Below are 23,861 nucleotides of genomic sequence, written 5' to 3' on the forward strand. Positions count from 1 at the left end.
GAGTTCAACTTTCGATTCTGTGAAAACAGAAAGGGAACTTGAATCAACAACCACATAAAGACGAACTAGCAAAGAACTGAAGCAGAAACAGTTTTTCCTGTTCTTAAGATAATCTGATAAGGAGAAGGTGGGTAGATTGAGAAAAGCTCAATCAATCAGCAGCAGTAAAACAGAAACGGGTACGGGACAGAAATGGAGGAGAGAAACAAAACAAAGTTTAACAAATATGGAAAAAAAAATCTGATAAAAACCCTTTAGTACTAAGACATTCAAGTCTGACATAAAGATTGCAGAACGACTTATGCAACGATGAACGAAATGAAATCAGCTGGGAAAGCAAAATGCCGACCTCATCGTTGTTCTATATTTACCAAATGAACAGCAGCTGTTCACTATTACACACCCAAACTGCACAACTTCACCTCGGTACGTTCCTACGCTGACGTTTGGCATTTTGAATGCTGTATGTGGACCTTTTAGGAGTAGTGTTGCCACGGTAACGTCAAAAATATGTTGATTTAACACACATGACGTATTTCAGCGTAAAACGATACAGACTTTCTAACCGTAGCCAGTTAGAAATACATCTACACTTCAGATCATTAGGCAGATAAATCACTGGTTTGAGTAAAAATAATATTTTCACATGGCAAATAATTTAGTAGCACGTTTAGTCGAATGATGGAAAACCTGTTGAAGCATGTTCAGATGAAGGCAGCACAACATGTTGGTTCTGGTGCATTTAGCTCTAAAACTGAGGGAGATGAAAAACTTTGTCCAGACAGATAAAAGAAAAGCTGGAGAAAGAAACACACGAAGTAGAAAAGCTGATCAGATAAACTGATCCGAAATGTTTTAAACCGAAACCAGAAAGATGTAAAAGAAAATGAAAAACTTCCATTACTACAAATCAAAGAGAAGCAAAGACTCGAAGAAAAACTGTTTTAAAGTACAGCTCTGGAAAAAAAAACACTTAAAATGATCAAATTTTACTCTTTATAGGTTCATGTTTGAGTAAAATGAACTTTGTTCTTTTATTCTATGAACTACTGACATCATGTCTCTGAAATTTAAAGCAAAAATTTAGTTTTTATTAGTAGAAAGTGATATATGGTCAAAATAAAAAAGATGCAGTGCTTTCAGACCTCAACAATGCAAAGAAAACAAGTTCATATTCATTTAGAAACAACAACACTAATGTTTTTAACTCAGGAAGAGTTCGGGAATCATTATTTGGTGGGAAAACCAGGAGGTTTTCAATGCGGCTCTTCATTTTTTTCAGAGCTGTATGATCTTTACCAGCTTCTAAAACCTGAAACATACAAAAAACACAGATTTAATAAACACAGATGAAGCCAAAAGCTCAAAAGTTTGTGAAACACGAAGCCAGTTCCTAAACCTGTAGCTGCATATGAGAAAAAACAAAACAGTAACTTATATTAAATCTCCTTCTAAGGACGAGAACAAAATTATGACTCTTAAACTGAAATCTGTCTTATATTTGTAAAACTCAATTTCTGTTCTCAGATGTTTGTGCTTTTTTGGGTTTCCTTTACATTTGATCACGTAACTCGTTCGATGGGATAAAAGTGTTTCAATACGGCTGAGAAATACCTCATCTGAGCGCAAAAACTTGAGTTTCTTCGATTTGCGCAGTTTTAAAGTTAATGGAAATGCAGCAGTAGTCTCACATCATGCAGCTTTTCAATTACTCTGAATAAAGTGTTAGAAAACTGCAGCGAGATAGTTGCTGTAAACTCTGTCAGTTTACAGCCACAGATGGATTCATCTGCTGATTCATCATCAGCAGATGAATCCTAAATGAGGCGCTTTATTCACATCGGGAATTAAAAACGTGCTGCCATACTTCTGCTGTTTTACGTGAAAATTTAAAGTTCGTTCGTATTTCTTCTCGTAATGTAATCAAAAGTCTGACCTCGGCGCCATATTTTATTTTCCCATGATTCTCTTGGCAGCATCTCGGCGAGGAAAACAGCCTGACATGACGGAAAGAAACTTGAAAGGACACAAAGGCACAAAGAGGCGGAGGGCGCAGCGGCTGGAGGCGGCCGTCTCGGGCCCAACCGAGGAGCCGGCCCCGCCATAAAGCTGGGCCACTCCATTTCTGAGCGAATGCTAATGAGATTGCTCTGATCCTTCTGCTGCTTCCCATGTTTTCAACACCTTCAAGGACCACATGGCGCTCACAGCATAAAGACAACTAAATGAGAAATCTGAGCGTTTTTTGTGATGCCGGGGGCCTCCTCGCTTTTCAACCTGGTCGCCCATTCAGCCAACCCTCCCCGAGACGGGAGGATGAAAAAAAGACGGTGCTACAGGGGGGCGGATGGGTAAATAATAAAAAAAAAAAAAAAAGCATTTTGTGAATGAGAAGCAATAATCAATTTATGGCTGTGTGAGGAAGACGGATTGTCGGACGGGAAGCTGGAAGGGAGGGGAAAGCAAAGGAAGGGAGATGCTCACGTTTTGATTCTCTTCCTCACAGCTGCGGTAATGAGATCACTAACATCTTGAGCCGGCCTTCACTATGGCCGCCGAACAACGGGCCACCAGATGAAAGGTGAATGGGCGTAGGTTCCCGCTGACTGGCTCAGAAGCGCTTTAATAGCACAACGCTCTAAGAAAGGTTCCTGGGCAGTAGCTCATATTAGCAGCGAAGCACACTGCTTAATAGGATGATGCCTTTTGGCTTTTGTCATGAGATGATTAAGGGCTTCGTTGTCACCGGTGCCTGCAGAGCACAAGGCACTAGAACCCACTCTGACTGGCTTTATTGTCTGACTCCGTGTGGCAGAAAGGAGAGCTTTTGGTGAAAACACCTCTCAGGCAGCTATCAGGTGAGCTCTGCCTTTCAGGCTCACATACATGGCCTCCTTGAGCATATCTCAAGAGCTTTGTTTTCCTCTAAAGACCCTTAAATGTGTCACCATGTCCGGACGACGACAAATGCCAAAATGAGAGCAGCAGGCTGCACACATGAGGCTGCACTGCAAAAACACAAAATCTGACCAGGTTTCCAATGCAAACATCTTAATACGCTTGAAATAAGACAAAACTAACTCATAGGTGACTTTTCAGCAAGAAATAGGAGCTTGTTTAAGTCAATAATTCCTTAATGTTGGCAGATTATTTCACTTACGGGGGGAAAATAATCCACCAATGGAACTGGAACTTTTTCATCAAAATTAAGGAATTAATTTTCATATTTCTTCCTAAAAAGTTCCTTATAAGTTCATTTCATGTTATTTTAACTGTTCTAAGACATTTGCACCAGAAGCTAAACCAAAAATACTTGGTTAGATTTTGTGGTTTTGCAGTGTAGCCTGTAATTATCCTTGAACAGATTTCAGCAACAAGACAATTCAAAGACATCATAAAAACATTAAAAACATATCATATGGTCAACAGTTGTGAAAAAAAGTATCAGACATTGCATTGTAAAAATCATCAGTACACATCAAAATGTTGATGTGTATTTGATGGTTTACTGCTGTAAGTTCATCTTTCACAAACTCACATTTAGGTTCAAAATCTAAAACTGGCTAAATTTATTTGACTTGAAGAGTAGAAGACAGTCGACACAGTGTGGGTTCTTTATTTCTTCTGCAGAGGTTTAATGTAAACGTCCGTCAGTTTTAGATCTGTCCTGTGGCACAAGATCACTGAAAAGGCATGAAGTTAGCTCTACTTATGCTCTAAATAAAAGGAATATTGTGTGTCATCACATACTGTCATCACAATTTAGCACATCTTGAAGGAGGCAGAGAAGAATGAAAACTGGCCAGTCTGACGTTAAACAGAGAATGCTCTATTTCCATTTTTTGCAATCAATGCGGGTCTTTTCAATCAGGAGAGCTTTATACTCGGGATTAGTTTTGGTGACTTAAGAAGCTAGACCAGCGCCGTACCCCCACCATCTGCAACTGCTCCGCACTCCTTAACCCCCCTTCCACCCTCCTTAACCTTCTCCAAACCCCCCCAACCCTCACAAAAATAGCACAAGGATACCGCCACCCCTTTCACTCCTGCCTAACAAGGCAGCTCCGAAGCACAGGCCCACTCCAAGTAATTAAATCAATCCCTTTGTGTTCCCCGATATTCCCCTTCAGTGGGTGACTGCCCAAGATCTGATTACGACTCTTCATGCATATTCAAGCTACAACTTGCCAAGAACAACCGCATACTTTTTAAAAACAACTATTACCAATATCCTCATTTTTTAAAAAACAAAAAGGTTTCGGAGGTTTTTTCTGTTATTGTACAGTTTGTGAAGTCAAAGGTTTGATTCTGATTGACTGCTGAAGGAGGCGCGGTCGTCACCGACTGTCGAGGCCTCGGCGAATTTGGGGGAAAAAGGCGTAAGAAGAGAAGTTAGGGTCGAAGCCCGAAAGACAAATTGGATTAGCAAGTATTGGATTAAAGGTAAAACGGAGGGATAACAAACAAGAAAAGCTGCCTGTGATCACAGGCTTTAATATATTTCTTTTCCTCTTAGATCCCTTTATTCTCTCCCTCCCCCTTTTTCCTCCTTTCTTTCTTTCTTGAGTACAGATCCCAGGCTTAAGACAGACTTATTAAAACTGGGATTAATTTGTAATGCTCCCCTAACCCTCGGGGTCAACCGAAGATTTGTTATCTAAAGCAAACAGGAAAAATGTACTCCAACAACACGAGGCGTTAAAGCCGTGTCCGTGGGGCTTCGGGGAGACTTTAGCTTTGTGTGAAAGGTGTTATCCTGAGATATATAGGAGAGGAACGACAGCCCATTAGGGCACTCAAGGTGTGGATTAAGATGATAATTCAATGTTACAGTTATATCTGGGTTCTTTAGAAGAAATATTAGGGATATATTTTTAAAAAGTCATGTAGAAATCACTAAGTGATGTAAGAAAACTCTCATTAACCTCATCTCTTGCATTTTTATTTAGTTTTTGAGAACTTACGTCATCCTAAAATGATTTAAATGTTATTTTTATTTTATTTTCTATGGGAAACCAGTGAAGGGACAAAGCTGACCAACTTCCCAGCTGACAGACCAACTACATCTACGGGTTTGTTGTTGGTCCTTAAAACCAAAATCTTCCTTTATCCTCCTTGATTTCAAAGGGTCATTAATCAACTTTTTAAGAATTTATAATACTTTTAAGAGATGCTACATTTCAGCAAAAACAAGCAGCTTCATCCATAATCTTTTTGAGTTGTTCAAATCTCACAGCATTTCTGAAAGAAAATGTGTTTCAGTGTAATTTTTTTGTTTTCATTCACTTTGCTGCTGTGAGACATTAAATGATGTTTCTGTTACATTTCATTTCAGTTGTTAACAGTGAAGATAAAACAACGTGGGTGAAAAGGACGACACAAAAGCAAATATTTAATTTGATGAGCATCTTGTATAGTATTAAAAATATCTATTAGAGATACTTTTACTGCTCATGTGATGATGGCACATGAACAGATTCACTGTAACGCTGAGTTGTTTCTCCGCCGTTGGCACATTTAGCAGCGCGTTCACAAGGATAAATCGAGCTTGATTAGATTAATTTAAATGAAAACATTACAACCTTTATCCTGAAAAGCAGTGAAATGAAAATATGTCATTTTATGTTGATTTCAAATCATTGTTATTGGGGAATCCAACATATATCTGAAAGTTTTCTTTTCTTGTAAAGACAAAACATTGAAAGTAATGATGTTTTTTTATTTTTTGTAATCAACATTATTTCTATTTAAGTGTTTTTTTTCTTTTTACAAAGATCTTTGGCCTTAACAAATGAAGGAAGAAGGTTGAGCCGTCTCCTCGTTTTTCCTCGGCCTCTGAAAATGTGATCGGTGTCTCTCATGTCCATTTTCCGTTGGTAATCCTCCACAAATTGCCCTCCGCTGCAGTTTGTGTATCTGCTATTTGCACTGGATTAATGTGAGTCACTGGTGGCAAGTGTTCAAATCAATGTTTATTAATGGTTTCTTTAAGTGTTTAAAGATTAAGTCATTAACATATTGATGAAGTTTTTAAAGTTGCCCGTGGAGAGAAAAGGAGCCGGAGCTGGAGAGGGTTAGACGAGCCGCCAGGAACCAGAAAACGAGACTCTGAGGAGGAAGACAGAAAAAAAGAGGAGCAGTGAGAGTCCGGTGATTCATTCAGCAACGAGGAGTGGCTGTGTTACCGCACAACATACATCCACATTCCTCTTTTCTTCAAGATTCACACTGAAACACGCAGTTCTGGTTGTTAAAGTGACTGAAACATCCAGTGAGAGCTGCATTCTCAGTGCGATGCAGCTCAGTCAATTCAAATTGATTTTACTGTTCAGGAATGGCCGCCGCTGCCCTTTTGCTCGCCACTGTAATTCCCTCCCTCACCTGATAAAGGAGCCGATCCATAATAAATCAATTCTAATTAGGTTTATGTTTGGAGGGAAGAAGGAGGAGGGTTAGCCCGTTGCTAACGGGACTCTGCTGTTGTTTTTCCTTTCTATCCGTCAGTCATCAGCACACTTGATATCACTCCATCTTGTGATTATTAAGTGTGGATTACTGATGGCGTTATTTGCTTATGCTTCTAGTATCAAGGACATAAGAGCGTTCTTTCCTCCAAGCTCTTTTCTCTTTAATGATTTTGTGTCAAACAAAGGGACCAAATTTAACAGAATGTGTCAAAGTTGTTTCTGCTTCTTTTAAAGGTGATCTGTTTTGCTGGATGGATTGATGGTCTATATAAAACATGTTCATTGTCATTTTTCAGTCTGATCAGTTCTGCCTATTCTGATCTCCTTTAAGGTGTTTTAGGGCGTCTTGTTCCAAGCTGCTGCTGGCCACACCCCCCCCCCAACTCAACACTTACACTCAAACTTGAAAACCAATGCGCAATTATACAACTGCTTTGAAAAGCAGACGAGGAGCCTCCTGCACAACCAACAAGAATACATAAATTGGCTTCTAGATAGTAAGTCAACAACAAAACACATGTCTTTTCCAGCAGCCATTGCATGCAGCGGTAAAACCAGCTGACCATATGTGCTGGAACTTCCCTGGGGTTGCTAGGTAACAAAATTGGCTTCGGTGGGGTTGCTAGGTGACGGGCAGTTCCTGCTGATTTGTGACGTTATATTCCCTCTGTGTGTGTTTTTAAGTGATTGGGCTTTTTTTTTTTTTTTTTTTGACAAAGTAAAAATATGCAATACAAATAAACGACTTTTGAAATAACGACCTTTAAGCAGGTACAGAATAAACTTTTTTATAAAACCCACATTCCTTTCCTAAAAATATCTAGTTTACTACACTAATCTTAAATGTTGTTTTTTCGTTGGCTGTAAGTAGAAAATGTCATAATTAACAAAACTAAATGGTTGAAAACATCGCTCTGTGTTCAGTTAATCTATAGAATGTGAAGTAACTAACATGGTTTTAGTTTATAGGAAATAACTGCACATACAGTGTGTTTATGATCAGTTTTCAATAATGACTAAGGACAGACAAAAGTGTTGCTTAGCATAGGAAAGAGATAAATAATTTCTTAAAGTTTCAGAGGATGCATTTTAAAATAAACAGTAACAACATGCAGAAGTAAACGCAGAGCTATCCGTCCCCCCGCTCAGAGTCTAGTTGCAATTCTGAACTTAACAATGTACCACTCTGCGCCTGCCATTGATTTCTCCACCATTTATTTCTGTTTTGGTTCATGCATGGGGTCTCTGCATTTGAAAGTGGATGCTTGTCTCTGAAAGACGGATCCATGCATAGACTCCACTACTTTTGTAGTCTGCTGCGGTTTTATATGATAAGGTTTTTTAGACGTTCAAAATCAATATGTAATCCTGTGCAGGGGCTTATCCCCAGGACTGGGCCATTTGTGGGGCTCTTTGAGCTTTGTTACAGGTCTTCTGGGCACTCCGTGCTGCAGATTGATTAGCTTCAGCACCAGAATCCTATCAAATAGCCAGCTCTGATGATGGAGCAAATTCTCTCGCCGCCTCTAGTTGACTGGACCTGGAGATAAGGACGGATGGCAATTCCTTCCCTTGTGAAGGCCGAGGTGCAGGGAGGGAGAGGTTGTGTCTGCACTGACCCCCTGCGTGGCTCACACAGAACCAGGAGCTGCTTAGGAAGGTGTGTGTCAGTAATATCAGCAGCTGTGCATAAACCTAGATGTTTACTCTGAAAAGTATAAAAGGTTTCATTACAATATGTCCAGAAAACAAGCAAAATCCCTGGTCAGGGCTTGATGCTCAATTCCGAATTTTGGCCTAAATTCATTTTTTTGTGGTCGTTCATACTTATAATTCAATGTGACCGCAATTAGACTTTTGTGTGAACTGTTTACGACCCCAAAGTGACCCACATTCGCAGAAGAAGAACGTTGACGTCAACCAGCAATGCATTGTTTACAAAAATAAAAGTGGACGCCTCTATGTATTAGATCAATTTCAACGTTTATTCAGCAATGGGAGCCGATGGTGTTGCCACAAGATCGTAATAAGACAAAAAAAAGAGCTAATCAAAAGAAGGCACAACTATAAGCTGTGGTTTTTTGTGGAGAATTGAAGGCAGCTTGTGTCTGTTTGGGTGTTTAGTCAGAACCAAGAGTGGTGGGATTGCGATGCGACGCACGTCAGGAAATTTTAATCATAATTTCATGAATATTATTTCGTTTGGTCATTGTTTACGTCAGATCTGGTTTTGTCTGCAGTGACTCCCCCAGAACATTTTCTTAGGGATGGCCAGACCAAACCAGGCCAGTAAAAATTTAAACAATTAAAAAAATTATTTATTTTTTATATTTTTATTGGGGTTTACATTTATGTCTTTATTGAAGTACATTACTGTATGCCTTTCTATGACCCGAATGTGATTATTTGGGGGCTAGTGGAGTGGCAAGCATTTTTCAACAGGGGGCAATGGCCCCTTTCTCCCCCCTTGGAGACGCTATGATGCACGTCTCAGGTCACATAAAAGTTGAATAAAATGAAACTTGATCCTTCAGATCACAGAGTCTTTGAAAATCGGACACGTATCCGACTTAGTACCACATATGGAAGTGTCACAAATACAGTTTTTTGGATGAAAAAATCTTAAATGGGCCGTTTACGCCTGAGTAATTTTATTATAAAGTATCGTTACGCCGGATTCTCCACAGTGAGAAACTGAATGACAAACAAACATGACACAGAAACACCTGCAGTTATTATTTAAGTTTCATAAGTTTTATTTTGAAAGAAATTGATTTTTTTTTTCTTTTAAATTTGCCTGGTTTTATTTTTTTTTTTTATTATGTTACAAAATTAATTTCATTTTGGTCCTTGGTCTGATGATACAATTTTTAAATATTAAACGATTGATAATTTGACCAAAAACAAGAAAACTTTTTACCAAATACTTTTTTACTTTTCCTGGAGTATTTTTTTTTTTTTTGATGGCTTTTGCTTTTACTTTTACTTGAGTAAAAATACATTGAAGTAGTGAGTCCAATTTTTGACCTCTGACATTAAAGTCTTGATTTTGGTTTTTTATCTTTCCATGTTTAGATGATCGCTTGAACAGAAGATCTGTGATGTCGTTTTATTACCTAAGGTTGTTTTAAACTTTTCAACAAGAATTTTACCATTTTTATAAAATCTACATTAATTTGTAACTGCATCACTTAAAAGGGAAACATGTCATTTTTACACAGGTTTCAAGATGATGAAGACTTTTTTTTTTTTTTAAATCATCTTTTTGGCACATTTTCTTCAATTTTGTTGAAGTTACCTTTAAAATCAAGTTTGCATCCAGACAGATGGGAAAAACCTTATCATGTTTACTTTATTCCTCTTTTTTCTTGCACAGAGGGTGCCAGGGAAGTGAATCTGTGCATTCCTGCATGCCTTGCCAGCGCTCACATGGTTACCGGTGCTCCGCATTGTAAGAGATATCTGAATGAGCGCTGGCCATGCGAGTTTTAAGGTGATTGCCCGAGGGGCAGCAGAGTGAAAGAGCGAAGAACAGAGCCAGAGAGGAGAGGAAGGGGGGCATAATCCTAAAAGGATTGGAAGTTCACCCCCATACACACACAAACACACACGCGCACACACACACACACCTTAGTAATTCCCTTCACACGGTGTGTGTGTTTCAGGGGGTGATGGGTACTGGATAGGGTCAGTTGGTTTCGTGGCTCTGGTGTCTGATTTCTCCATCCTCGTCATCCCCCCTGCCTCCCTTTATTGTTTGCCTTCTTAATGAGCGGGGCCGGGCCCGGGGCCTCTGATTGACACCTCCAGACTGCTCTCTCTCAACTCTCCGGGGTTATCTCTGTCTGGACTCGCTTCCTACTGTACCTGATGCCAAACTACGAGTTGCTTCTTATTCCCAATGAGATACTAGCAAGTCTGTGTTTTTTAGCACTTAAAAGTGACTATTCCACTTCCTTGAGCAGGTTAGGATAGATCTATTTGATATACAAAACATGTTCATTTAATTGGTTTCAGAAAATCGTTCTTAGATAATGAGATTTTAGTCTGGTCAGTTCTGCCTATTTTGATCTCCATTCAAAATGTGCTGTTTTTGAACGTTTTGTCTCTTTAAATCCAAATGATCTGCTGCTGGCCACGCCCCCTAACTCAACGTTAACACTTGCACAAGAAAATGGCTGCAAACAGACGCAAAATTATACAAAAAGAGACTCCTGTACAACCAACAAGAATGCAGCAAGTGGTTTCTGAATATTAAGTCAACAACAAAACATTTGTCTTTTCCGGCAGCCATTGTAAAGCGCATAAAGTGGTAAAACCAGCTGACCAGACATGCTGGAGCTCTGCTTGGGTTGCTAGTCAACTTGCTGGGCTTTGCTGGGGGCGCTAGGTGAAGGGGCAGTGCCTGCTGATCTGTGATGTTAAATTACAGAGGTTTTTGAAATGACTCATTTTTCAGACACCAAAAAGATTAACTTATTGCCACAAACTGTCTGGGTTTTTTTTAAGCGCTTGGTCTGTTTTTAGAAGCAACTCAAATGGAAAAACAAAAATGTGAATTTTGCATAATACATCCCACTTAAGAATAAATATGCGAGCCGCTCCTGCACATGGGTGTCACCTTCAATCAGTATTTTAAGAAGCGCTCACTATGGTATAATTTTAGACTGATGTTCTTCCTGGTGGAAAAAAAATGGAAAGAAAATTTCCGCAGCACTTAAACACAGGTTCTTCCTCCTGACAACTAACGATCCATAGAGTTGAGATATTCAGATTTTTTTTTCTTTAAATAAAACTGTACAGCAAGAATACTTGATGAGACTTTCAAAGAAAATTAGCTTGTTTTCTGTGCTTAAACACATAAGTGCATTATTAGGATGGAGGATCATGAGTGTCTGAATAGTGTAAATTTACACTAGATCCCAATAAAAATATCTAATTGTGTGTGTGTGTGTGTGTGTGTGTGCGTGTGTGTGTGTGTGTGTGTGTGTGATAAGATCTGTCAAAAATAAGGACCACCTGCCTTTCTAAATATAAACGGGGTTTAACCAGATGAGATGGTTGTCTCTTTAACTTGCAGGCGGTGCTATTTACGCCTTCAGTGAATCTCCTCTCCGTTCTGCAGATGTTTGCCAGATTGGTCCTCACACACAGCTGTACACACAGCCAGGTAAGATGACAGTCAGTGAAGTGCTGTTATCTACTCCGCCAGCCTCCAGTTGCTCCACTGAGCCCAGTTCATCATTACTGGGACGGCGTGTGAAGAGAGGACGCGGCGGCCGGGTCAAGTGACTGCACTCTGCAGAGAGAAACCTCTCCTGTCCTATCTGTCCCATCTGCCTCATCAAACTGCTGCAACACTTATAAATGATAACAATCTACCTACCAAGCTCCTTTCCAAATTATCATCACACATTTGGTCAAGGAAAGTTTTTTTTTTGGGTCTAGTTTCTAGTGTAAATATCTTAGTACACTCCAAATAATACAAAACTAACCCAAAACAAACTTTTCAGGAAGACGTAGGAGCTGAAGAGTCAATGAAAAGAGCATTTAAACTGATCTTTTTTACATATTGAACTTACTGGTTTTGCATCACCAGCAAATGCATTTAAAAGTTAAAGTTTACTAGATGGATTTTTTGTCTTACCTGCACCAGTAACACTTTTATATATCTGCATGTATTTATAGTCACACTATAGTTTTTCAGTATTTTTTTGTGTACTCTGGTAGCTAAGCAACATTTCTAACCCTAACCCAATGACAAGAAAGTAAGTCTATGTTTAATTTTATGGCTTACAAATAATCACTGTTTGATGTACTATAATTTCTACTCTAACTGACCAATGATATATTCAAATTTCTTAATTGGCTCTAATCACAGTCATCTCATCTTTAAATATTCTTAACTGGTTTGTCTGGGACAACATCTGTCATCATCCAGGCTCTAGTTTTTCTTTAAGCCTCTTTCACAGCAGAGTTCTTAAATTATTACAAAAAAAATGTAAACTATTACCTTAACACAATGCTGGATGATAAACAGTGACAGTCTTTTTATAAACTTTCACAACTCAAAGTGAACATTTTTCATTCAAAAACTGCAGAATACAGTTTGTTCCTACCTGTGAGTCGCAGCGAAACGAAAGCGTTCAGGTCAGAGTAGCAGCAGAGTGTTCGCAGCGCCGGCCAGCATGTTTCACCTGGGTTGTGTTTTCACCTTCGTGCTCAGGATAAACACCATCCCTCTCCGGACTCGGCTGGTTCTGGAGATTCTTCTGCATGTCCGGTTCTGCTTTAAAAGGACGGCAGTGAGCAGCACCAGCCTACAGGAGCCTGCAGGGGTCTGTGTGCTTTCTGACAACCTGAGATTTTATGCATCATGCTTTTAATGGCCACCAACAACACAGAGAGGAAAGCCTCTGCAGACTTAACCCCCACCATCTCCCACACACACACACACACACACACACACACACACACACACACACACACACACACACACATCTCATCAGGCCGCCTGATCCCTGGATTTACAGGCTTAGTATTAAGAAAATACTCCTGCAATTTGGGATTAAATCCCCCCAAACCCTTTCCAACAACAATGACTCTGTCCGTTTGATATCTTGATACTTGTCATCAGTTGCTGCTTTTATTGCCGTCAGGCACCTGAAACTTTTAATCTGCTCATTTAAGTATTTCTGAGAAAAGTTTTTTGTTTTTTTTAATTATGCATTTTGATGTTAAGACACTTTTAGTGGAAAAGCTGGATATAAAATATGTTTCTGACTTTTCTTAACAGTTGAGCTGCCTTGTTTGTTTTGTGCTAAGATTACTTTTTTAAATGTTTGTTTTAAACATTTACCTGTGAATGAAAGCCTTTCCTAGGAATAAACTGATAAACACACCTCTTCGGTTTAGATTATTAAATATGGCCTTACATCATCCATTATGTGCTGAATTAAACCAAACTTTAGCTTGGAAATTTATTAGAAGCAGCTCTGTCTTAGAATGCAAACGTTTTAGTTAAATTACCTAATTTTGTGTTTATATTTCAACTTTTTTCTCCTAAGCCAGCTGTTTGATGGTATTCCCATCATAAATAGTTGGAAAAACTGTAGATTTTTCCTATTTGCACCGTCATTAAGAGGAAAAAGTTCAAGTAGGTAGCAGGATTTAAAGTGGAACAATTCCATGTTTTTATGCAGAAAATTAAAACAAATGCAACATCATTTAAATGGTTTTCTTTAGCAAATGTTCTTATTATAAAAATGTTGGTTGCTGCAGTTATAATGTCACATTTGTGTTTTCAAGTAATTGCATGACGGAGTCAGCTGAAAGGGAGTCAACAGCAACAGGTGGGAGAGGGGCAGCACTGGTATGTGCACAACTGGCAAGTAGCAAGTACTGATCATTTGGACGCATCTCAAATTTGTAGTTTTTATTTCATTTATTCCCCAAAATTGAGAAACCTGCTGCAAGAGTGAAAACGTTTCCTGTCTCTCTGATGAACAACGACTTAAATAAATGTATAAATTTGGTAATATGACTCCAGGAAGTATTATTTATCAGCAAATATAGTTAATTTAGTATAGTAAAGGATTAGTTCTGTTTTTTTATTTATTTGAGCCAGCAAAATGAGTGGAAACTGGAAGCTTTAGAGAGTTTAACATGAAGTTTAATTAAATTATGTAAATACAAATACTGAGTATTTAATCAGCGGACTGGGTTCACACTGAAACCATCTCATTAAATCGATTGGTTTCTTTGTTTTAAAGTGAGCTTCAAATATTTTTTTTAAAAATGGCTTTTTGTTATCCTCCTCTGGGTTTTTGTTTTTTTTAAATCTTGAAAGATGCTTTCTAGGTAAAGTTTTTTTTTTTTTTTTACTAAGCTGCAGAGTTTTCTTATAGCCTTGCTCATATTTATCTTCCTTCGTACACTGAAAAAACTAAAACAGGTGATCCAACTTTTAAAAAATGAGTTAATTATTTAAAAATTATGTTTATCCAAGTGAATATATTAAGTTGCCACGTTAAACAAACGTAAAGTAAGTTTAACAAACTTGAATTTGATTACATGTAACTCTATTTATTCAAATTGAAGCTACGTTCTCTATTTTTGCATTAATATAATAAATATCGACCTTTTTTTAAAGTTCGGGCATTAATTTCCCGTTGAAGTTAGCTGATTTATTCTCCCCTCTCCTGCAGGCCGAACGGCTCCAACTTTTACACCTAAACTTTTCGACTTTCAATATGACGTGTCGCGCCCTGATTGGTCCGCTTCCCCGGCAGAGCGCTGTGATTGGTCGGCAGCGGTAGGGGCCGAATCTGCGGCTGCTTGATTCATAGAGCAGCTGGTTTCACAAACCTTCATCAATCTCCGTCCGTCAGCAGCAGCAGGAGAGAGAAGAGCCGCGGATCACTCACACAGCGTGTTTAGGCTTTTATTTTCATCTTTCTTTAACGTCTCGGCCTGGAGGCTGGTGTGAAATAATACAAGAGGAGCTGATCTTCAAAATAACCGAATAAATCTTCCCTGATGTGGATATATCTTCTAAATATATGGATAAATATAATTGGTTTAATATTTAACGGGAATCTACAGAGGAGATCAAGAAAGGTGAGACCTGGGAATTAACTTTTTTTCTTTCTTTCTTTCTTTCTTTCTTTCTTTCTTTCTTTCTTTCTTTCTTTCTTTCTTTCTTTCTTTCTTCACTGTAATAACATGTAATTCCATGCGGCTGGAATTACTGGAATATTTTTCTGTCCATTTTTCTGCAACCCTAAAAATCACGCAACGTGTTGGATTGCGGTAACTGCAGAGGCGTGAAAAACATATTTGGGTTGCGAATTAAAAACATTGATAAAATAAAACTGTTTACATGCCAGCTTTTCTTAAAGCCTTGTTCTTTAAATTATTTATTAAATCATTAATATTACAAAATATTTATATAAAAAGTCTATTTTATGGGAAAAGAAATACTCCCAGTTGCATTTATCGCCGTTTTGGATGACATTTTTTTCCAGCTCATTTCGTGTAAAATAACTCAGGCCGTGGATAAACTTTCTACAGTCACTTTTACGCAGTTTCGTGTCAAAACGGACAAAGAAATGTGTAAATTAACAAGCTCTGAAGTGAAGTGTTTCTCAGCGGAATCTAAACATGACATTAACTTCACTGTCAGGTTTATTCCGCATATAAATGTAAACTTCCCAGGTGGAAACAGGCTGGAAAGACGCAGACATCAGATAAGAGCTCTCTGCTAATTGCCGCCTGTAGATCTAATCTAAATTATAATGGAGTTCATTTGCACACAGTTTTCGGCGCATTTACATTGCGCAATCCGGGCGCTTCCTGCGGTTTATGGAAACAAGCGGAGCTTTATTGGGAGCGTTGATGCCTGAGTTCAGCTTTCAGGCGGAAACGAGCTTCACTTTGCCTGCTGAACACAGAGGATTGGGGAATCATTACCTAAATATACGCTGGTTTACACCCAAACTAATGATAATTACAGCGGGTTTCTATTAAAAAAAAAAGAAACAATTCATTTGTAAATAAAATAAATACATTTAGAAAAATATCAACCTTCTTTAAATAATATTTGTCCACAATTACGCGTTTCCAAATGCAGTTGAGCCAAGTTTGGGTGCGATATAAAGCCTTCCGAAACCTGCTTTTGTTTGCGTCGGAGCTGAAAATAAACAGATTTAAACTGCAGCATTAATCCATAGTGCAATAAGCCGCGCCTCGGGTTGAGTGGCTCTTCAGGAGCGCATTCCCTCAGAGGATGGAGGAAATCCTCCAGCGGCCTGAAATTATAACGCGAGTCTCCGCAGGTCCGTCTTAATTACTGAATTAATGATAACATCACGGAGCGCGATGGGCAGGCCACACGTTCAGGGAAATGAAATGATAACTCAGCCTCACTGACTCGTTTCAGAGCGGAAGCTGCTTCATTTCCTTTAAACTTCTCATTTCTTTAATTCTCTCGAAGCTGTCGATTAGTTTCCATGTCACAACCAAAAACTCTAAAAAAAAATATTACAATTCAGCCAAAATCAGGGTTCGTTTTTTTTTCTTCTACTTTAATAAGACTTTAGAAAATCATTATTATAGGATTTAAGCAGTTTATCCTCAACCTAACACATTAAAGTTATAAACATCTTACACTTAAAAAAAACGACTGGAATTCAACCAATGAAACGTGTTTAACATTTGGCGTCAATCTAGTCGGATTTTGATCAAATCTTTAACAAGTTAAAGACATTCAACCAATAAATATAAATACTCATTTCAATAGTTACATTTTTATAATAAATATTTTTCTCTGCCTTGTCTCACCTTGTTAAAAAGAAACAAATAATGAGAGCACGGTTTAAAGATATAAAGCATTACTGGGGAAAAAAACCCTTTTAAATTCTATTCTGAGGTGGGATGTAAATGTTTTTAACGATAGTTAAGATTTGTGCTAATTCTGCAAACAAACTTCAGCTTTTAGCTCAAAGCAGAAACTTTCTTAATTCTTAGCTTTCTAAATTTGAGGGACTTGTTAAACTCTTTATTAATTTATTTTTACTATTTTCTGCTGAACACTTTAAAAATAGGATCTGAATGAACCAACATGTTCAGTCCAAATCTAAAAGTTGATTGGTGACCAAAATAAATTAGCTACGGTTTCTAGAATGAAAATGTTATTTAACATCATGTTCATAAACAAACGTGCTTGATTCGTTATATGCTGCATTTAGTTATCTTTAGAAATAAAATAAAATAAAATAAAACTCCCGCTTGGAGGCACCGACTGATCGAGTTCAATTCGGAACAAAATGGGAATATCATTTCCCAAATCAGGAATCAGGAAATAAATAACTCCTGATTTATTTCAAATCAGGAGTTATTCTTATTTCTTACATCTGCAGCTCTAAAATATAATATTAAAAGATGTTTAAACAGTTCTTCGTTAATTTGAGGGAGTCCGCATTTTAGATAATTGCCTTCACCTGACGTAGTTTTTTTAGTTTTGCGCATGTGCGTTTGTGTTTTTGCAGGAGCCGACGGTCCCAGTCGATCACCGGGGACCCGCACCTGTCCAGTCCGCCCAGACTCCGGTCTCCCCTCGCTGCTTCTAGCATGATGTCTTACCTCAAGCAGGCCCCGTACGGCATGAGCGGGCTGGGCCTGAGCGGAGCCGCCATGGACCTGCTGCACCCGTCCGTGGGCTATCCCGGTACGCACGAAGACAAACACAAAATAACGCCTGCAAACGGAAACAAAAACCTCCACAAATGTGTTTTTTTTTGTTTTTTTTTCACTTCCAGGTGCTTGTTTTAAAATATATTCTTATTTTTATGGTGAGTTTTTGCTAAGCTGGTGTGTTCGTTTTACGTTTCAAACTGAATCCTACTTAAAAGCACTTCATATTCTTAATTTTACTAAAATTAGCGTAACCCACCAGTTATCCACTTTACTATAAAAATAAACGATTTTCAGATTTTATCCGATATTTCACATTAAATTATTTGGATTTCGGTGTAGTAAAGTGTAAGAATTAACTCTAACAACATCCAGAAGTGGGTAGAGTAGCAAAAAAATGTACTCAAGAGCATTTTTACTCAAATAAAACTAAAGAGTAGCTGTCCTAAAAAATTATCCAAAAATATTTAGTGCAAACTTCCATTCAAATACTAACCATAACATCTGATTTAATGTTAAAAAATTTAAAATAAGGTCACCAGGCAGACAAGAATATAAAGTTAGGAGCACATTCTTGCATTTTACAGATTAAAATAATAATTAAATCAAATAATAATGATAAAATAACAAATGTAGGTAAAGAAAATCCTTTCTCCAATATATATAAAGCAGGTTAAGATATTTCCAGTGACACTATTCAGTGTTTACTGTATCTTTGACCTCAAAGGGACACAGCAAGTTCAGCAAATGGAAAATAACTTTGCAATAAAACTGCAGCTTGTGCAGAAACACAACGTCTCACTTTAAGATAAACTGGAGGTTTCTGTTTAAAACAAGCTTGTTCTTCATTCAGTAAAGTTACTCGCAGTGGGAACATCCAGAAATTTTACTCAAGGAAATGTAAAGACACTTCAAAGTAAAATTAGCCAAGCAAAAGTAAAAGGTGTGGTGCAGTAAAACTTGTTTTTCCAAAATTTACTCAAGTAAATGTAATTTATTATTGACACATCTTAGCAGAGGCTGCAGGACAAAAAGTTCACATGGCAACTTGTTAGAATATATTTGAAAAGTTTATTAATACTTCTCTAAAATTGTATTCCTTTTTTCTATCTTAGCTTCTGAATAGCAGCTAAGATAGACCAACTAAATGAGCAAAAGAATAAAATGATTATTCAGTAAACAGTAATTTAACTCAGTATTTAAATTTATGATGTCATAGTTCCCAGAATCCCCACAAACAAACAAAAAGCACATTATCTGATCTTTTTGGTAACAAGTTCACTCAATTTGAATAATTTACAGATTTAGTTATTACTGTAAAGTATGTTATAGTTTAGTGGTACAAATTTATTACAGAAAATGTTTTTTTTTAATCGGATTTTGTGAAAAATGAAAGAATCAGAACAATAATCTAATTGTGCAATTCAAACAATAATACACTAATAATAATACACAATTACAAAGTAGTCAGCAGAAAAGGAAGCAAAATGTCACGACAAGCAAACAGTTTCTATAAAAACTTGTTTGAGGATTAATTATGACAAGCTGCAAAACAATAACAGTTCATGGATGATTAAAAGACATTTTATAGTTAACATTTCATAATGTTTCCATTTGTAACTTTGTGTCAAATTACATAATTAAAAGAGAAAAAATAAAGACGGCTCAGCCCACAAAATGTTTATAATCTTCTAATCTGTCTTGTTTTTTTCATCGAGTTTCATCCAGAAAACATCTGTAACATGAAGCAAACAGAATATGGGACCGAATCTTTAGTGAGATGCAGTAAAGAACTGCTGTTGTTACAGTAACTTGGTGAAAAACAGACCAAACTGTTTGCAGTGTAATTACACCCGGATGTGGCAGTTTTTTAACCAGGCAAAATGGCTCTCTGCCCAGCACTGCAATCCATCAGGGGGCGACACAAGCACTCTGAAATTAAGATTATGTCATTTGCATCTGAAAATAGTTTTCTGCTGCTTGCATGTCCAGTGGTTGCACACCAGTGTCATTTTACAGTGCAGAATGCAAGCACTGTAAAAAACAAAATGCTAATGGTTTTGAAGTTGGTGTCTGATTTGAAGATTTCTACTTGGTTCTACATGTTGGACTTTTTTTTACTGCTTTTTTTAAGGAATTCGGGCTACAGCTCAAAATCCAAATGGTTATAACTGAAATTGAGAAGAGAGTCTTTAAAACACAGTTTGAGATTTATTCAAACTTCATTTGTTTTGTAAAAACACAGAAAAGAGTTGAACGTTAAGCACTTTTTCAGATTGAATCAAGCTCAAACATGGACTCAATTAATTATTCATTGCAGATTTTTACTAAACATCAGATTTAATTTAAGAAGTTTTTAACATGAAGGTGATTAAATAAAATCAGGTATCGATGTGCAGGAGAGGCTCACCTGTAATGTCAGGAGAAAAACCACCAGGTTCCTTTCCAAGTTTCTGCCAGAAAAGTTTTGAGTAAACTGGGTTTGTGCAATTTCTGTCCATCGCTCCAAGTTTTGAATTTGGTTGTTGTATTTTGCAACTTTATAATTAAAGTTTTCCATGTTTATGATTGATTGATTTGTTCTTTCATTGAAAGCTGATTTTTTTTTTTTTTTCCTTGAGTGAAAATCATAAGTTTAGACCGGAGCTTCATGCACAGTTGCACATTTAACTTTAGGGTTTTATCAGGTTTTTGAAGGTTCCTGGTGATCAACATTAACACTTTTCTTGTGATTTTTTATTTGTTTTGTTCCATCAGCCAACCCTCGAAAGCAACGGCGGGAACGTACGACCTTCACCCGGACGCAGCTGGACATCCTGGAGTCTCTGTTCGCCAAAACGCGCTACCCAGACATCTTCATGAGGGAGGAGGTGGCGCTGAAAATCAACCTGCCAGAGTCCAGAGTGCAGGTCAGCTAGGACAAACACTGCAGTTACAAAAAATACACAACTTCTCATCAGGGAGAGGGAAAAAAATGCTGATTTGGCTGTTTTTTTTTTAGTCTGGAGTCGAACGTTAAATTCAAACTTAAATGCGTTCTTTGAAGCTTCCAACTTCAGGAAATACAGTGTAAAGGGTTTAATAGGATTCAGTGTCACTTCCTGCGAGACTCATCTGTGTTTCACCTCGGGCTCGATTAACTTTGCTGTGAGCAAGAAATATTCAGCGACTTTCAGTCGAGTTTAGACAAGTCTTTAAAGAAAGTTTGGCAGCTTTTGATACGATGAGCTTTCTTTCAAAAGAGCTTCTCAGAGATTTTCCTTAGCTAGCTTTAGGAATCCTCAGCTGGGATTAGAGCTGCAATATTGGCTGCTTTTCCTTATTTTATCTGGGAAACGTCCAAGTTTCAACATTTCTATTACCATTGTGGGTTACATTTTATAGAAACAAAGATTATTTTGGCAAAATGCAGCAAATAAATATTGTTGTATAACTTCACAACTACAGTAAGTTACAAACTAGGAATTTGTTTTTGTACAAAATTAATTAGGAAAATGAAGAAAAGAAAAAAAATCCTGATTATTGACTCCAGAGGTTGAAGTTAACTGAATGGACTTTTACCATCCACAAACAACTTATTTCTCAAAAACATCATTATTTTATGAACATTTAAACTTTCACCATGCACAGTTATTGACAGAAAATCTGATGATTATTTACACAAATCAGGGAAGTACGAGGCAGTGCTCCACAAATGATCTTCCTCTATAAAGGAAAGCAAATGGAAGATGGAAAGAAAAACCATTCAATAAAAAAATCAAAGCTGACAATTAATCCTGATTAATCACAATTAATCTTGATTAATCAAGGATTAACCTGGTTATAACTGTGTAGGAAAACTTCCCAAGCTATCATTTCAGGTTCACGATTAATCACATTAATCAGATTAATCAGATTAATTGCTTCAGTCCCAGTCGGATGTACAGTAATGACCTTTTAACGTCTTCGTTCCTCAGGTTTGGTTCAAGAACAGGCGAGCCAAGTGTCGGCAGCAGCAGCAGAGCAACAACAGCGCCAAGGTGAAACCACTGAAGAAGAAGTCGTCTCCGACCAGGGAGAGCACTGGATCCGAGAGCAGCGGCCAGTTCACTCCGCCGGCCGTGTCCAGCTCTTCCTCCTCCACTTCTACCTCCTCTTCCTCGTCCTCTGCCTCCTCTGGTCTTGGCGGTCCTGCTTTGATCAGCACTTCTACCTCCGTCACCGCTCCGGTGTCGTCCATCTGGAGCCCGGCGCCGATCTCCCCGGCCCCGGCGCCGGCCAACCTGCCCGACCCGGTCGCTCCAACCAGTGCATCCTGCATGCAGCGCTCCGCCACCTCCTCCTCCAATGCCGGAGCAGCTTCCTATCCGGTGTCCTACAGCCAAACGGCGGCGGCGTACAGCCAGGGCTACCCGGCCTCAGCGTCAGGCTCCTACTTCAGCGGGGTGGAGTGTGGCTCCTACCTGGCACCCATGCATTCCCACCACCACCCGCACCACCCGCACCAGCTCAGCCCCATGACGGGCTCCTCCATGACCGGACACCCACACCACCATATTGGCCAGACGACGGGCCACCACCACCACCACCCGCCACATCACCACCAGACGTACAGCGGGCCTGGCTTGGCCTTTAACTCCACAGACTGTCTGGATTACAAGGAGCAGACTGCAGCTTCAGCCTGGAAGCTCAACTTCAACGCTACCGACTGTTTGGACTACAAAGACCAGGCCTCTTGGCGCTTCCAGGTTCTGTGACTTCCTTCGCCCATTGCTTAGTCTGTTCAAAGACTTTCTTTTCGTTCGTTTTTTGTAAATTGAAGATCCCGAATCTAATAGAAAAGACATTTTTAAAGGGGCAGTGTTATGAAAAATGTAAGTTTTTTTTTTCGTCTTATTCCCTCATCAGAAACATACCTGGAGTGTCGCTCTGATTCATTCATGCAAGTCCTTTCATCTTCCCTGGCAACCATTCAGCTGCACAAAACACCTAGGTGGACTTAGCTCCGCCCCCACTCACCTCCTTCAGACTAGCCTGCAGCAATTAGCAAACATCTGATGTAACTGCACATCTGCTGAACTCCTTCTACGAGCCATTTCTCAGTGAAACGCTGCTAAAAAAACATAAAATAAAATAAAACACTGTTAAAGGGTTAAAGAAGAGCAATGGGTTTATTTTATTTATTTTATTTAAAATAGTGTGCATAAAACTGACATGACACTGTCATAAACATGAAGGAGTGTTCATGAATGTTTATTTACTGAATGTGTTCATTCAGTAAATAATGACAATTTTAATGCAAAGTTGCACTAAAAGTTGCATTAAAAGTCCATTAAAGGCGTAAACTTTGCATTATTCGGTCAAGAATGACCCTTTTAATGGAAAGTTCTATTAAAATTAACATAAAAAATTCAGTAAGAGTCAACTTTGCATTAAAAGTGTCATTATTTACTGAATGACACTTCATGGACACTCCTTCATGTTTATGATGCCTTCATGTCTTAAATAAAGCGACCTGTTGACTTCCTGAAGGCGGAGTTTCAGAAAGAGCTGGAGTTTTTAAAGAGACAGAGACCCAATTTTAAGGCGTTAAGTTACAAAGTAAAATTTCTTTTAAATCATATTTGATATATAGCATTTTTTTAACAACTTAAGTAAACATAGTTACTTATAGTTGTGCTGTAAAAGTGGCACTATGTGCCTGGAAGACACATAATACTGCCCCTTTAAAAACGTACCTGTGAATGAACTGAAACCATGCACTGAGCAGCTACACCTTGAGTTCAACCCTGCTGTTACTTGTGGATTATTTTTCTACTCCAGAATTTGGGAAAGAAAAAAAAAAACGGACTTATTTCCAACTGAAGGCCTTTAACAGGAAAACTCCTCTGGAGATGCATACAGTCTGGGATCACCTCAGCGAAGAAAAAAACACAAGATGGGGAGAAACAAAGTCACCTGTTGGACATCACGACGGGCTGAGATCTTATTTTTAACAACAGGATGCTGCTGGGATTTTCAGCCTGAATCTCAGAAACTCCATTTTACAGGGGAGTGTCGGAGAACGGTTTGCAGCACTTGTTTGGGATTGTCACACTTTCCTAGTTGCTCTTTGCAAGGGAAAGAAAAGCAAAATGTGAATTTGTATCACAATGTCAGAATGCTGTAGATTCTAAAAATGTACATTTGTGTCTTTATAATAAAGTCTTGTTTAAACCTTGA

At 38.3% G+C, this 23,861-nt stretch overlaps 1 protein-coding gene and 1 long non-coding RNA gene across 2 annotated transcripts; one reads left to right on the plus strand and one right to left on the minus strand.

The window, feature by feature from the left end:
- Window positions 1-5,956: 5,956 nt before the first annotated feature.
- On the minus strand, window positions 5,957-13,015 carry LOC107838476 (uncharacterized). The gene is made up of 2 exons (XR_001664544.1): window positions 12,587-13,015; window positions 5,957-6,108 (listed from the first exon to the last, which is right to left on the minus strand). It is a non-coding gene; the product is annotated as an uncharacterized LOC107838476 (long non-coding RNA).
- A 1,813-nt stretch (window positions 13,016-14,828) lies between these two features.
- Window positions 14,829-22,496, plus strand: LOC103150761 (homeobox protein OTX1 B-like). Its single transcript, XM_007570492.2, has 4 exons — window positions 14,829-15,086; window positions 17,516-17,694; window positions 20,418-20,569; window positions 21,617-22,496. The coding sequence occupies exons 2-4, from the start codon at window positions 17,598-17,600 to the stop codon at window positions 22,394-22,396; spliced, it is 1,029 nt and encodes a 342-aa protein (XP_007570554.1). The 5' UTR covers window positions 14,829-15,086; window positions 17,516-17,597; the 3' UTR covers window positions 22,397-22,496.
- Window positions 22,497-23,861: the final 1,365 nt, after the last annotated feature.

Source organism: Poecilia formosa, unplaced genomic scaffold (assembly GCF_000485575.1).
Source record: "Poecilia formosa unplaced genomic scaffold, Poecilia_formosa-5.1.2 Scaffold262, whole genome shotgun sequence".
NCBI classification, from domain to species: Eukaryota; Metazoa; Chordata; class Actinopteri; order Cyprinodontiformes; family Poeciliidae; genus Poecilia; species Poecilia formosa.